Source organism: Mauremys mutica, chromosome 6 (genome assembly GCF_020497125.1).
Source record: "Mauremys mutica isolate MM-2020 ecotype Southern chromosome 6, ASM2049712v1, whole genome shotgun sequence".
Taxonomy (NCBI): Eukaryota; Metazoa; Chordata; order Testudines; family Geoemydidae; genus Mauremys; species Mauremys mutica.
The window spans coordinates 42,379,844-42,393,733 of record NC_059077.1 but is presented as its reverse complement, the minus strand read 5'-3'; the positions used below and the strand labels follow the sequence as shown (position 1 = coordinate 42,393,733).

General features: G+C 39.4%; 1 protein-coding gene across 3 annotated transcripts in view; it reads left to right on the top strand.

Annotated features, from left to right (window-relative positions):
- JMY (junction mediating and regulatory protein, p53 cofactor) overlaps positions 1-13,890 on the top strand; it is a 132,665-nt gene that overhangs the window by 12,288 nt on the left and 106,487 nt on the right. For 2 of the 3 annotated variants that reach the window (XM_045020755.1, XR_006580346.1), the window contains exon 2: positions 11,676-11,849. In XM_045020755.1, the coding sequence (XP_044876690.1) occupies positions 11,676-11,849 (174 nt within the window). Of the gene's footprint in view, positions 1-6,297; positions 6,395-7,829; positions 7,900-11,675; positions 11,850-13,890 lie in introns of those variants that run through there. The other variant, XM_045020756.1, reaches the window with a different exon arrangement.

Below are 13,890 nucleotides of genomic sequence, written 5' to 3'. Positions count from 1 at the left end.
CTTGAACTACTCTCATACTTTGTAGGGTACTAAAATTCACAGTACCAGTCAGAAAAAAGATTTTGATGTTAGCGTCTGTAGCTTAGTGAAAACCTTCTCAGCTTGCGGTGCTATTTAAAAGCAAACAATGTTAGCATGTAAAGACTGGGATGGAAAATATTATATCACCTTTATATGAATTGATGGAATGCCCTCCCAGAACTCTGGAAACTGAGATTTGTTGGTGTATAGGATAGTCTTCAAGGATAGCACTAGAAATACTATTGCTTGAATTACCTAAAACTAGACTGTAAAAGGTAGATCGACTAGATGACCTAATAGGTTTTTCTGAGCCATAAGTGGTATGAATTAATAAGGGTAGGGCTCTTTTCTAGTTAAGGTACATTGTCTAAACTTGCAGAGCTACTGAAGTCAGAGGAAGGTGGATCTAAACTTGGGAGCATAGATTGGGAAAGTGGTTGACAATATTTTAAATGGTTAATTGAATTAAAACAAATAGGAGTTAAATGCATCCTTGGTGTAAATGGGTGCATATCCACTGAGTGCTGTACAGCAGTACTAACTTTTCCCTTTAATGTCCTTGTAAGCATCTCCATGCTTATCTCTTGACTTTCATCCACACTCCTCCCTTCTCAGCATAGGTGATGGATGTGGTAGGGTCATGTGTTTGGTGTTTCTTGTATTTTTGGGTTGCAAAACTTTTCAACTGGTGCAATTCCATTGGTAGTAGCAAGAGATCTGATGTGGACAAGATTCTTATGACAGCTGGTGTTTAACACAGTGTTGCTTAAACCTGCTTTGAGAAGGTCTAAATGACATGGTGTTAAACACTGGTGGCCACATCTACCTAGGACTGTCACTAAAATAACTTACATGAGTGTTGACAGTGGTGGAAAAATTTTTGCAATCAAAACCCTAGCATAGAGAAGACCAGCATTTGCTTCTCCTCACATTCTGTTCGTTCTTCTTTCCTTTGACCTGTGCTGTTCCTTTGTCTGTTGTGTTGTCTTACTGAAACTTAAGTTTTTCTTTACAGTTCATGGCATAGGCAAACACTGGCTGTGCTATAAAATAGAACTCTGATGATGCGTTTCAACAACAGGTTTCCCCTGAAGGAGTATTGAAAAATGGTACTAGTGTCATCTTGGCAGAATTGTTTGTTACCATTTCAGAAAGCATAACTGAATCTCCATATTTTCCAGAATGGTACTGAAAAGTGTTTTCTCTGCTCAACACAAGCATTTAACCAGATTCCAATACTGATTCCAGGGACTTTCTCCTGACAACCACTGTTGATGGTCTTAACTCTGAATTTCCTGGGGTTTAATTTGGGGGGGGGGGGGGGATAATTGCAGATCCCTGTAAATGGTTTTATCTCTAATTTGATGATGTGTGCTCTTAATTTTTTGGCCTGGGATAGATAGATAAGGTGCAATTGAAATGTTTTATTAGAACTCATTTGGGATGACTTGTAGGTCATTGGTACAAGTCATCCTAAATGAGTGCCAACAACAGCTTTTGTGCCATACTATGCCATTAAGTATTCTGTTTATGACACACATTGTAACAAGTGTTTTTAAAATGTATGAGAGCTGCTTAAAAAACAAACAGCATTCTATCCCTTTGGCTTTAAAAAGTTACATACTGTTCACCACTGCTAGAAACAAATGCCTTGTAATAGTGAAAAGGCAGGTTTTCCAGGCTTTCAAAGAGATGTAGTCCATCTGATGGTCCAGGGACATCTATATCGAGCACATCACCGGCCACCGACAGTACCAAGAGGCGTGAGCCAGAGTGACATCGTTCTTCGACTATGAGAAAGGGACCATGAGACTTTCTCCGTTAGATCATATGAACTGGAACCATAAACTCCCTGAACATTAAATCTCACCAAATGAGGGTCAGTCCATCCTCATCATCGTATCCACTCATTGTACTCCACACTTGAACATAGCCACTTTATGAACTTTATACCCTCATATCTCAGTGTCTGTACTTTGATCCATCAACCTTTTATCCCCAGTCAGGGATATTGCAGTTTATGTATTCCTTATGCCACCCGATCTTAAACCAAACTTTGCGCCCTTGATAATCTGTATACCAGAAACTTCTATGCTTAAACTCTGTACCGTTCACTTTTTTTTAACATCTTAATGAAATTTTTAAATTTGATTCTAGCTATGATGCATTACAAGACTGGAACTTAAGTGTAACACTGGTCAAGCACTAATTGACATTTGACTCTTCAGGCCAGTGCAACTTAGGGAAAATTCCATACTTTATGGAGTGGATATGGCAGTGTGGCACTTTTTTGTTTTTGTTATGTTTTCTTTTAGTTGGTAAGGGTGTATGGAGGTTAGAGACTCTTCTGAAATGTTGCAGTAGTTCTGTCAGAAAGAGATTAGTGGGACTGATGCAGTTGAGGTGATAAGAGGTGTATGATAAATTGCTTTTATCTTATGGTTCAGTGTGGATATCAACCTCCCCCTGCCCCCGCGGTTTATTTTTCCATAATGTTCCCTCCCCCCAACACCAAATAAGCAAAATCACATCCCCTCAAACTCCAAGTTTATTCTGTGGATACTAATTTAAATTGCTGCTACCAAGAAAGCTGTACTCTGTGGAAGTGATTGCACAGATTGCTAATTATATGGGACTTGACTGTTTTTTGAGTGGGAGGAAAAATGTGAGCAATATGGGACTTGCACAATTTCATGCACAAGTTTAGCCTTTTATTAATAGTAATACGTTCTACATTTTGTCTTCTCTGAATGTTAATATGTTAATCATGTATGGTTTGGTTTATTTCTAATTCATAGAATCATAGGGTTAGAAGGGTCCGCAAAGGTCATGTAGTCTAATAATTGGTTATTTTTGATATAACAATAGTTGCTGATAACTAAAATGATTTCAGTTTGGAATCTGCTTCATAAATCTTTTAAAATTGGGTTGCACTACTTTCTTCTTAGGGTAGCCATTTCATATTTCCTCTGTTTGAATATGGTGTTGTAGAGTCTTGGAACCATATAGGAAAGCTGTGATCATTTCGGGGTGGGCACACAAGGGCCTGGTTGTGGCACTAGGCATTTGGTGCTCAAGGCTTTAAAGTAGATGTGGTCCCCATAAGCAACTTGGTTTCTCCTTCTCCATGGATTTGAGAAGAGGAAACTCAGCTGTGCTCTGAGTCTGGCTTTGCAATACCCTTCTTGCCTGCTCCCCCCATCTGAAGTGAGCTGCAGCTCACGAAAGCTCATGCTAAAATAAATTTGTTAGTCTTTAAGGTGCCACAAGTACTCCTGTTCTTTTTGCGGATACAGACTAACACGGCTGCTACTCTGAAACCTGTCTTAATTTAGTTCTAATAGTTTTGAAAATCTTATCAGTGTGGTGATGTGCATCTAGGGTTGCAAAGCAATTATGGTTTGGTGCTAGTATTTTGACTCCCATGAACTAACTAAAAAGTGATGGAAAAGGTGCACTTCTTACCTTTCTGTTTTCTGAGAATCAGACCCTCAAATCTGAAAACAGACTTCATGTTGTCTTAATAAAAAAGTCCTTGAGCGTGAAGTCTTTGGATGCACCTGAGGACACTGGCCTTACTATATATTTATCTGAAAATACTGTTCAGTGTTGGCGCTTTAGAATAACATCGTCTTTTTTCACCCCTTGGCTTACATTATATATCCTACACAGAATGTCTTTAGGTTAGGAGTTAACATGTTTTATGTTACAGCATAGATTCCCCAATAGTGACACTACTTCCTTCTCTCAAATTCCTGGTCTTTTGAGACTTTTAGACTTGATTCTTACAGGGCAAGTTCTTCTGGATTTATAAGGATCTGAGTAGAATAGAGTCCTTTGCCAAACCCTTAGGATAAGGTGTTACCTAGAAATTTTTTTGTTCCCACTGATCATTGTTGGAAAAGGTATTCATTAGTGACTTTATTTTTGTTGTGGTGTTTTCCATCTTCCCAAATGGAAGAATAGGAGATCTTGGATACTCTGTTTACCTTGAAATAGAGTGAACTCATCCATCCCCTCTGTTTTTCTCATCAGAATACATAGTATTAATACCTCCCAATACAGATAAATACCTGATGTGTCCTCATTCTGTTAGTAATAGAAAAAGTATGTGACTGTTCCCAAACAAGGACTAATTACATGAGTGACCTGCATAACTTGTTTAGGGCTTCACCTTTCTGAGTAATGTGCCCAAACCAAGCAAATGGCAGGTGTTTATTGGTCCTTGTTTGGTATGATAGTGTTAGTCAAGATTGGGACAGCTGCGTTACGAGGTGAGTTATGCAGGTTAGACAATTACCATCTTAAAACAAAAATACTTGTACTATGCTGTCATGGATTTGCTTACTGGCCTTCAGAGAAGAAATTTGAGATACATTTTTTTTATTTATAAAAGATGCTTGGTTTTAAACTGACATCTTTTGCATTGCCTGTAAATTGCTGTAGTGACTATAAATTATGATCAGAGTTAGCAACTTAACTAAATAGAATAATTAATTGTGAACCCCATCTGGGGGCATGTGCGCGCGCACACAATTATATGTATGCTCTTTGGAGATTTATATTAAGAACTATAGAAAAATTAGTGATGACGGTCAATAAAGAATGTATTAGATTAAATTAGTTTTTGTGGCTCACTTAACCACAGTAGTATTTTTAATAGTAAATATTCTACTCTTTCAGCTTCTGTAGCCTCCTTGTCCAGCAGTTCATTTTTTCCTTCTATACTATCTGCGGTGATTTGGCTATTATTTGTACTGTGATAGAGCCAAGGACTGAGCCCCAGTCAGTGACCAAGGCCACTTTATGCTAGGCAGTGTACATACACATAATGAAAAACACTATTCTTACCTCAAAAACTGCCAGTCTTTAAGTGTAAGACACCACAAAAGGTGAATACAACAGACAGACATAGATCATTTTTATAAGTTTTTAAAGGGTATATAATTTCTGAGGTTTGTACAGCTGGACTCACATATATGCCTTTTTAAAGGCAAAGGGTTAGAATCCAGTGCCAGTTTTTTTAAAAAAAGTTTTCAAATATTTTTAAAACACTTTTTACAGTGTGTGGCACAGTCAGTCAAAAATTAGATACTAGCCAGCACATTTGGCATTGATCTTTCACACCAGCGGCTCAGTGTTGTCAAATTTTTTTTAGGCATCACAGCAAAGGAGAGATTTGAAGGAGAGGGCAGTGGCTTTGGGTGTTTACAAGGAGCTTATGCCATGTATATGGGGCTGCATGGGAGAAAGCATGAACGTGTGTGTGCATGAAAAACTTTGCTTTCTATTTCTCAGTATTTTCATTTTTTCTTATTTAGAATAACTAAAACTATCTGATAACCCTGCCAATTATCTGAATTATATATATATTTTTTTATTTTAATCAACTCATTCTTTGTACTAAACAGCAGCTCATAATCAAATACTAACTAACCCCTGCCATACACTTGCCTCAACCCCTATTGCTGTTCAAAGGCCAGGTGAAAAAAGTAGACCCTGCAGCATACTCTAAAAGCTGACAAATATGAGGTATTTTGGACCAGGGAAGGAAGGGTATTCTGGAGTCTCCTGGCCCTTATGGAGAACACCATGGAAGTACATAGGGTGACCAGACAGCAAATGTGAAAAATCGGGATGGGGTGGGGAGTAATAGGAGCCTATATAAGAAAAAGACCCCAAAATCGGGACAGTCCCTATTAAATTGGGACATCTGGTCACCCTATTTGTACAGCACTTGCCACAATGAGATCCTGGTCCTTGACTGGGGCTCCTAGGTGATACAGTAATTAAAAATAATAACCTTGAAGTTACAAAAGCATCAGGGCCGAATTAATGCAGGGGCTTTAGGGGCTGCAGCTCAGGGTCTTGGGCTAAGGGGGCCCCTGCAAAAATAAATCCATAATTATATACAATTCAGTGGTCACCAACCTGTTGATCGCGATCTACTGGTCAATCCTGGAGCCTCTGCCAGTTGATCGCGATCTCCAGACCGCTAAAAGTCCAGCGGCGCAGCAGGGCCCAGGCAGGCTCCTGCATGCCGTGGCTCCACGCTGCACCCGGAAGCGGCTGGCTGCTGGCACGTCTCTCTGAAAGCTGTTCTAAGGTAAGAACTAGGCTATTCTGAATTAACTTAACTATATTCTACATGTTTTAAGACTGAAATGTAACTACAGAACAGTTTTATGTTAATTAAAAGTCAAGTATATAATGAATAGCCTCGATGTCATAATTGTGATCATTTTGTTTTAAATTAGGAAAAAGACTTATATACAGGGGCCCCACAAAATCTAATAGCCCCACGCCCACAGGAGAGTTGATCCGGCCCAGAAAGGCATGGGGGGTGTTAGCAAGATCCCCATCTCCAAGTCTGGTGAGGTTTATATAGTAAGACTTTTTTGACCATCCCTGCTACTTGATTCCTAAATGCAATAGTTAATTGCCAGAATAGGGGACCATGTGTGTGAGGAAGGCAAAAATAGTTTATCAGTAATCTTGATTCCATATAATTGAAGACTACTATTCTGGCAAAACCTATTCTGTACTAGTTGTGCGTGTGGCTTCTGTTGTTGTTTTTTGGGGGGCAGAAGGGTGGGTTAATGAGAGATCTTCTGGTGGGTGCGAGAGTGAGGAAATACAAATAACTTAAACATTAGAACATGCATACAATTTCCAATCAAATTTTAATTGCTGCTAATATTGCCTCTGAGGTTTATGTACCATTGGCTTTGGAAATGATCTTCTGGGGCTTGTATGTTCAGTAGTCCTGCTGATCTATAAGGACTTGGCAACAAAAGGAGAGAGCTCTTTGAAGCTGCCACTGTTTGAAGAAAAGGGCAGGAGTATTTAGCAGTTGCTTTAGTGAGAGTAGTGAACTCCTGCTTTATAAATTAAAATGACAGATAAAGCTTGGCAGTAGTTAAATATGCCTCCGTAATTAAAAAAAACTTTAAAATAACCTCAGGGATTCTTCCTTCTTGAGAGACGCATCCAAAATGACAGGCAGGATTATGAAGCTTCCGAGGACCTTGCATTCACTCATATGGCACCACAGTACTCTTAAAGTGTTTGTGTTTTAAATAACAAGCATATATGAAACCATAATTGACCTAAAGAGGTGTGTTTGTAACACTTTAGCATCTTAAATAAAACATCTAAATCTATGTGGTTATGAAGATTAATATTCAATACAGAGTAAAACAAAGGAGCAACACTAAAGGCCCTGATCCAATATTCATGGAAAGCCTCCTGCTCATTTCAGTGATTTTGGATCAGGCCCAAGATAAAGAACAGCACATACATGTTTGCACAGACCTCTGTAATTCAGTGCAGTGCTTTTAAAGCTTTAATGGCAAAGCATTTGATTATTTCCATCCTTAATTTTAAAAAATCTGCTATATTTTCAAATGCATGGACTGTTCAGTTGAAGGCTTGGGTTTTTGTACCAGCCAGACCCTATCTGCATAATAGTTACCCAAGATGTAGATTCATTTATTTGTGAACAGTGTAACACAATGTAACATCTGTAAAAAGTTATCCATTGAATACTGCATTTATTTTTAGGAGTCAGCGTCACTCAGGCCTGTAAATTCAGAGGTTACTCTTCCCCTTGCCTCTCATTTCTCAGTTAAAACAAATTTATGAATCATTGCAAATTTTATACTGAAGTTAGGCTATTCACACACTGCAGTAAATGGGCAGCTAAAGTAACACTGAATTGCTTGTGTTGAGAATTAATTATAGGTATGAGGGGGAAAATATATCAACTTTGTTAACCCTCTTACAACTGTGCACTTTTTATGCACTAGGTTTATTTTGGCAGTCACCTAACTCTTCCAAGGCCTACATCTTATAGAAAAGTACTTAATGAATTTTCATGTGAGTATATAGTGTTTCTTCTTGATAGTGCCTGTGGGAAACTTTCAACATGTATAGTTAAACTGTCTGATATACTGTTTCCTATTGGGATTTAGAGGATCTAATTTGCCTTATTCTATAAGTGGATTCTGACATTAAACAGAGACTGTATATGGAAATGAAGATAAAGTTTAGTCTTTCTTTGAATGGTTATCTACACATATTCAATTGTTGGTGTGCATGCACCTCATACACATGAGATTGTATTCTTTTTGGTGTGCAGTGTCCATTGATCAGCCTGCACCCTAGATGCCTCATGTCCCTCTACCCTAGACTACAGAAGGTGAAGCAGGCAATCTTCCCTTAGTTCCTTCTTACCACCTGTGCAGAACCCCTGCAGTGTCCACTTTTCTTTCTGAAAACTGCTAGTGTTAGTCGTTAGTTCTCATAGACAATAAAGGTTTTGGGGGAGTGTTGTGTGGGGGTTTATTTTGGTTTAGATACACTTTTTTGGTTAGGCTAGACATGACACCCCCTGTGCTCCCCACATATCCCCTGCAGCTCCTTGCAGGTCTGCTACTAACATGACAGAAGCTAAATCTCTAGGATTTAAGACCCATCCCTCATGTGAGGCTTTGCTGGCACTCCTGATGCCGTCTCTGCTTAGGAGAGGGACATATCCCCAAGCAATGTTCCATATGTTGCTCCTTGCTTGGGGGACATCTAGGCCCTTTCTGGCGTTTGTAGAGAGGGTTATAGATCATTCAGTATTCTCACAGAGGTAGTCTAAATCAGGTCTGCAACTATATAAAAACATGGTATGAGTTAGCCAAGTCAGATCCATCTATCACACTAGAGCTCATTCGTCTAGAGATCAGGCAGCCTCTACTGCCTGTTTGAAGAGCGTCCGTAGGGCAGCTATGTGGAGCTTGGTGCACACCTTATCGGGTGTTAGCCTTTGGTAGAGGCTTCCAGATTGGGTGCCTGTTTTGATAAGGCTGACCTGCAGTCATTTTTTAATTAGAACCCCTAAAACCCATCTCCAAGCAGGGAAACAACTGCTTCTTAGTCATTGAGTAGAATCCATAGGGACAATCACTTGAAGAAAGAACAGTTGCTTACTTTACAGTAACTGTTGTTCTTCAAGATGTGCTATCCACACAGATTCCATGACTGCTCTCCTTCCCAGCTTCTAAGGAGTTCTGTTTCTCTGGAATTCTATATTGGTGAAGGAACTAAGGATTGGTTTGTCCTGAAGCATCCTTTATGACCTTGAGTAGCTGGGTTTAAGGGGATCTAGGGTGCAGGCGCAGCCCCAACACACACTGCAAGCCGAAGAGAATCCGATCTCATGCTTGTGGGGTGCATGCGCACTAAGAGTGGAATCCACGTGGACAACACATCTCTAAGAATGACCATTACTGTAAGGTATGTAACCCTTCTTCACAGATTTTCAAGACACTTTATTTTATGCTATCATCTTTTTCCCATTTATGGGTTTATACAGTAATATGAACACTCTAACTCTGATTTCATATACAGCTCTTATATATGTACCCATGCTTTCAGCATTCAAAAAGAAAAGACAACTTTAAAGTACTATAAATTTGAGTCTCAGCCCTTCACTTAGCATTTGTCCACCAAAACTTCCTTCTGCAGAGTTACTGTGTGCTTCCCAGAATATCAGAGCCTTGAAATAATCATAAACTACAGTATAGAATAATTAGTAAAAGTTACATCCATGCTATTGAGTTCTTGACGTAAGACTGCTTATGATTCTTCCAGAAACAATGAAAGAATTAAAATTAGTCTTATTTCCTTCCTGTGGGATTGACATTTTAGAATCTTAAAAAGTGGAGACATTTAAAGTTGTGCCCAGCATAAGTACAACAAGAAATAAGGCTGTTTTCTTGAGTACTCTAACAGAGGGAAGATTGCTGTGCCAAGACTATGGGAGGGCTTTTTAAAAAAAGGGGCAGGCAATAGAAAAGTTGGAGCAAGTTAGAGGTGAAAGAATGACACTGGCAGAACTGAGGAAATGAGTAAAGAATGAGAAGGAAAGGAGTTGAGGGAGCAGGGGCTTTTCTTTAGGGACTACACTGTCAGAAATGTCCATGCTGTTGGAGTTAAGACATCACTTATTGGATCAGAGGTATGGTAACAGTTCCTGCCACAACAACTTGGTTTAAGGTATACGTGGCATACTTCTAGTTTGGGGGTTTCATTTTAAAACTATAAACAAATAACTAGAAGATATGACTTAGTTTAAGGGGAGGTTAAAGTCATTTCAGATGTATGGTTCAGAAAAACAAGTAATGAGTGATATAAACAGAGTATAAGCTTTTGAGGCAGTAACAGAAAAAATGAGCTTTGATTTTTTAGTGGCTGATAATGGTATAAAAAGGCTATTAAGATAATCTGCTTTTTGTGTAGATACTTGGAAACATCTCAGATAAAGGGTAGGGGAGTTTTTTTAAAACATTAGCCTTAGCTAATCAGTAAGTGGCTTTCTGGATCTGGCAAGTGAGTTAAGTTATATGGCCTGACCTGCCAAGGCATGTACATAAAATGGTCTCAAAGCGGACATATGAGATAAAAATTTAATGTAACAAATTTGTGAAAGTTTCTGTTTTATCTGACTGACTAGGATTATGTACGGACAGTATTTTAAGAGAAGATTGTACAAGTAGTTACTTTCTTGAGGAAACAGTTTTAGGTTGATTTAAGCGTCAAAATAAGGACTTGTACAAAGTTTAAAATACATCCACAACTTTTTTTTTAAATTCTAATGAAAACTCTTTGAAGACCTTGGATTTTATTTCACCTTCCTCTGCAGCATGGAAGTGTAGGTCACTTGCCAGGATTTTCTGGGTATCTCTCACTTAGTCATTTCCCTGTCATTGAGGGGTGCCTTGGGTGTTTGTGTATCTTGGTTTCCCTGGTTCTTTGCACATAGTAGTCTCATCTCCAGTGGGCAGAAATACTTTGATCTCATTTCAGTTGAGTTTAGTGTGTGCATGCTGGGTGGTGCAGGTGCCTGTGAAATACTGGTGGTTGGACTAGATGAGCTAGTGGTCCCTTCTGGCCTTAAACTCTTAAGACATTGTTTGCTTCATTTGTAACCTAGATAATAAAACGTGCTAAAGCACGTGAACCAGAAAGTAAAATAAACTAGAAATGTAGTCCACTATCCTGCAAGCTGTGCCACACAGGCAAACCCTTTCACCTGTGTGGAACTGCAGTGACTTTATTAGGGCTGTTTATGGGCCCCTGGGGTCCACTTATGTGGAGCAGCTCAAAAAGCCAGGGCTTAGATTGTAAGTCTTTTGTGGTAATGCACTTGTCTTTTCTGTGATGCATCTCTCATCTTTGTGGTATTAAAAAATAACAACTAGAAAAATCAAAACTTGACTTCTCTCTTATTTTGTCTAAATGGAGTGAAATGCAGTAAGTAAATGGCATAACTGGTGAAAAGTAAATCAGACTTTATCTTCCTACCTCCACTCATGGCTATGTCTCCAGTGCCACTGTGCTTCAGGAAGCTCTTGGAAAGCAGTGATAACTTTAACTCTGGATGTTCAGTAATCAAAGGGCTGTTCAGACTTGATTGGCTTAGTTCCTTGCTTAGTATGGCAAGTTGCACCATGGAACCTTTTCATGTCTAAGTGGATCGGGGGAGGAGGGGAAGGAGAGGGTTAGGGTGGGGACTGGCCGTTAGCTGCAAGTAGCCATCAAATTTGTTAGCAGGAAATTTTGAGCACACTTTTTGAAGCAATATTTCTCTTATCTTTTTATAGCTGTTGGAAAAACATAAGAATACAGAAAGTATGGTAGAGCTGCTTGAACTGTATCAAATGGAAGATGAAGCCTACAGTAGTCTTGCAGAAGCCACCACAGAACTGTACCAATACCTACTACAGCCATTCCGAGATATGAGGGAACTTGCAATGCTCAGAAGACAGCAGATCAAGGTACAAACTTTTTATCAAGAGATAAGCCATTATTTCTACTTGTATATAAAATAGCAGTGTAGATTGAAACCAAGCCTGTTATACCTGAATGTGGAATTTCATGTTTTAAAATATGTTGTTGCTTGAGAACCTTCTGTCTGTATTAAAATCTTTAGACAAGTAGATTTCTAGGCCTCCACTCTTCTCTCCCCCTCCCCCCAAACATCTCCCAGAATGACTACATACTGACCAAAGGGTGAGTGCACATCCACACACATTTCTTACCTTTCAAGGTATTCCTACAAGCAGTAAAGAGAGGGTGGGGAGGGAAAGATAAATATATTTTTAATTTGGGGGGTGGGAGTGCTAAAGTACTATAGTGAGGAGAGTCATAAAAGTACCTAGATAGATAATTTTTTCCCTTGCAACCTTAATTTTTTCACTGCAAGCTTTTTCAACTAAACAATACCAGTTTCTTCATTTATGCTCACTCAGAATTGTGAGTATATTGAAGAGTAAGCTGTCATTGTCTTAAGCCTGTACCTAATGCATGCAGTTAGCCATCATTTTGTTTAATTTTATGTGCTTGTGAACATTTTAATTCCACATTCAAGTTCTTATTTAGTACAGTAACTCCTCACTTAAAGTCGTCCCAGTTAATGTTGTTTAGTTGCTGATCATTTAGAGAACATGCTTATTTAAAGTTGCGCAGTGCTTCCTTATAATGTTGTTTGGCAGCTGCCTGCTTTGTCCACTGCTTGCAGAAAGAGCAGCCTGTTGGAACTTGGTGGGGGCTTGGAACCAGGGTGGACCGGCAACCCCCCTATCAGCTCCCTGCTCCCCTAAGTTCCCTGTGCAGCAGCTGCCCAGCAGGCTATCAATTGCTGGCAGTTCAGCTGTTCCTCCCCCACACACTGTTGTGTGCTGCTCCTGCCCTCTGCCTTGGAGCTGCTCCTGGGAGCCTCCTGCTTGCTGTGTGGGGAGCAGGGGAGAAAGAAGGGTGCTAATGTGAGGGTATCCCCCTCCCCCCTGTTCCTTCCCCTCGCTTACCCCATCTCCATAGAAGGAGGGGGGGGGGACGGGACACAACAGGGCTCAGGACGGAGGGAATTTGCTGGCAGCAGCTGCTGTCTGAACATGTTGATCTACTTAAAGGGACAGTGTACTTAAAGGGGAAATGCGTGTCTCCACTCATGCACATAGTGTATGTCTCTGTCTCTCTCTGCCATGCTGTCTCCCCTCCCTCCATTCTTGCTGACTTGTAGAGTGTGAGGCTACATTAACAACGTGTTAACCCTTTATGGCTCAGCCGAGTGCTAGTTCCATCATTTAGCAGTAAGGCATTCCCTGGGAAATATCCCACCCTCTGACTCCACCACCTCAACCAAGCTTCACAATCTTCATTGCTGTGTACAGTATTAAATTGTTTAAAACTTATACTGTGTATGTAATATCTATCTATCTAATCGACTGAGAGACTTTCTTTCGTTCGTTCTTCTGGCGAAAAAAATGTCCCTGGAACTTAACTCCCCCATTTACGTTAATTCCTATGGGGAAATTGGATTTGCTTAACATTGTTTTGCTTAAAGTAGCATTTTTCAGGAACATAACTACAACGTTAAGCGAGGAGTTACTGTATGTGAAGTCTTATGGCTTACTGTGAATATTGACTAATGTGTAAAAAAGAAAAATGTGCTTTCTAAAATCTTTGTTACTGTTGAATTATTTAGTGAGATTATTTTGGAAAGTGACACCCCTCCCCCAGTGTTTGCTAGTGAGAGCACTGGAGTAAGTTGCTAGTTACCCATTCTTTGTTTAATTAATAGAAACATTGGAATAATAACAGTGTACTTTAAAAACTTGTAATTTGGCCTAACACTAATGGCCTTTTTAAAATTAAGTTTCTACATCTGTTTTAGCTCTTAAGAAAAAACATTCAATAAGCTAAAGTCATTAAACATTTTTATAGATATATTCTGTTAAACTTTTAGAAAATCTTATATTGTCTTCATGTAGCAATTAATGAGCCAAAAATGCTAATCATGAGACAGGTAGTTTCATC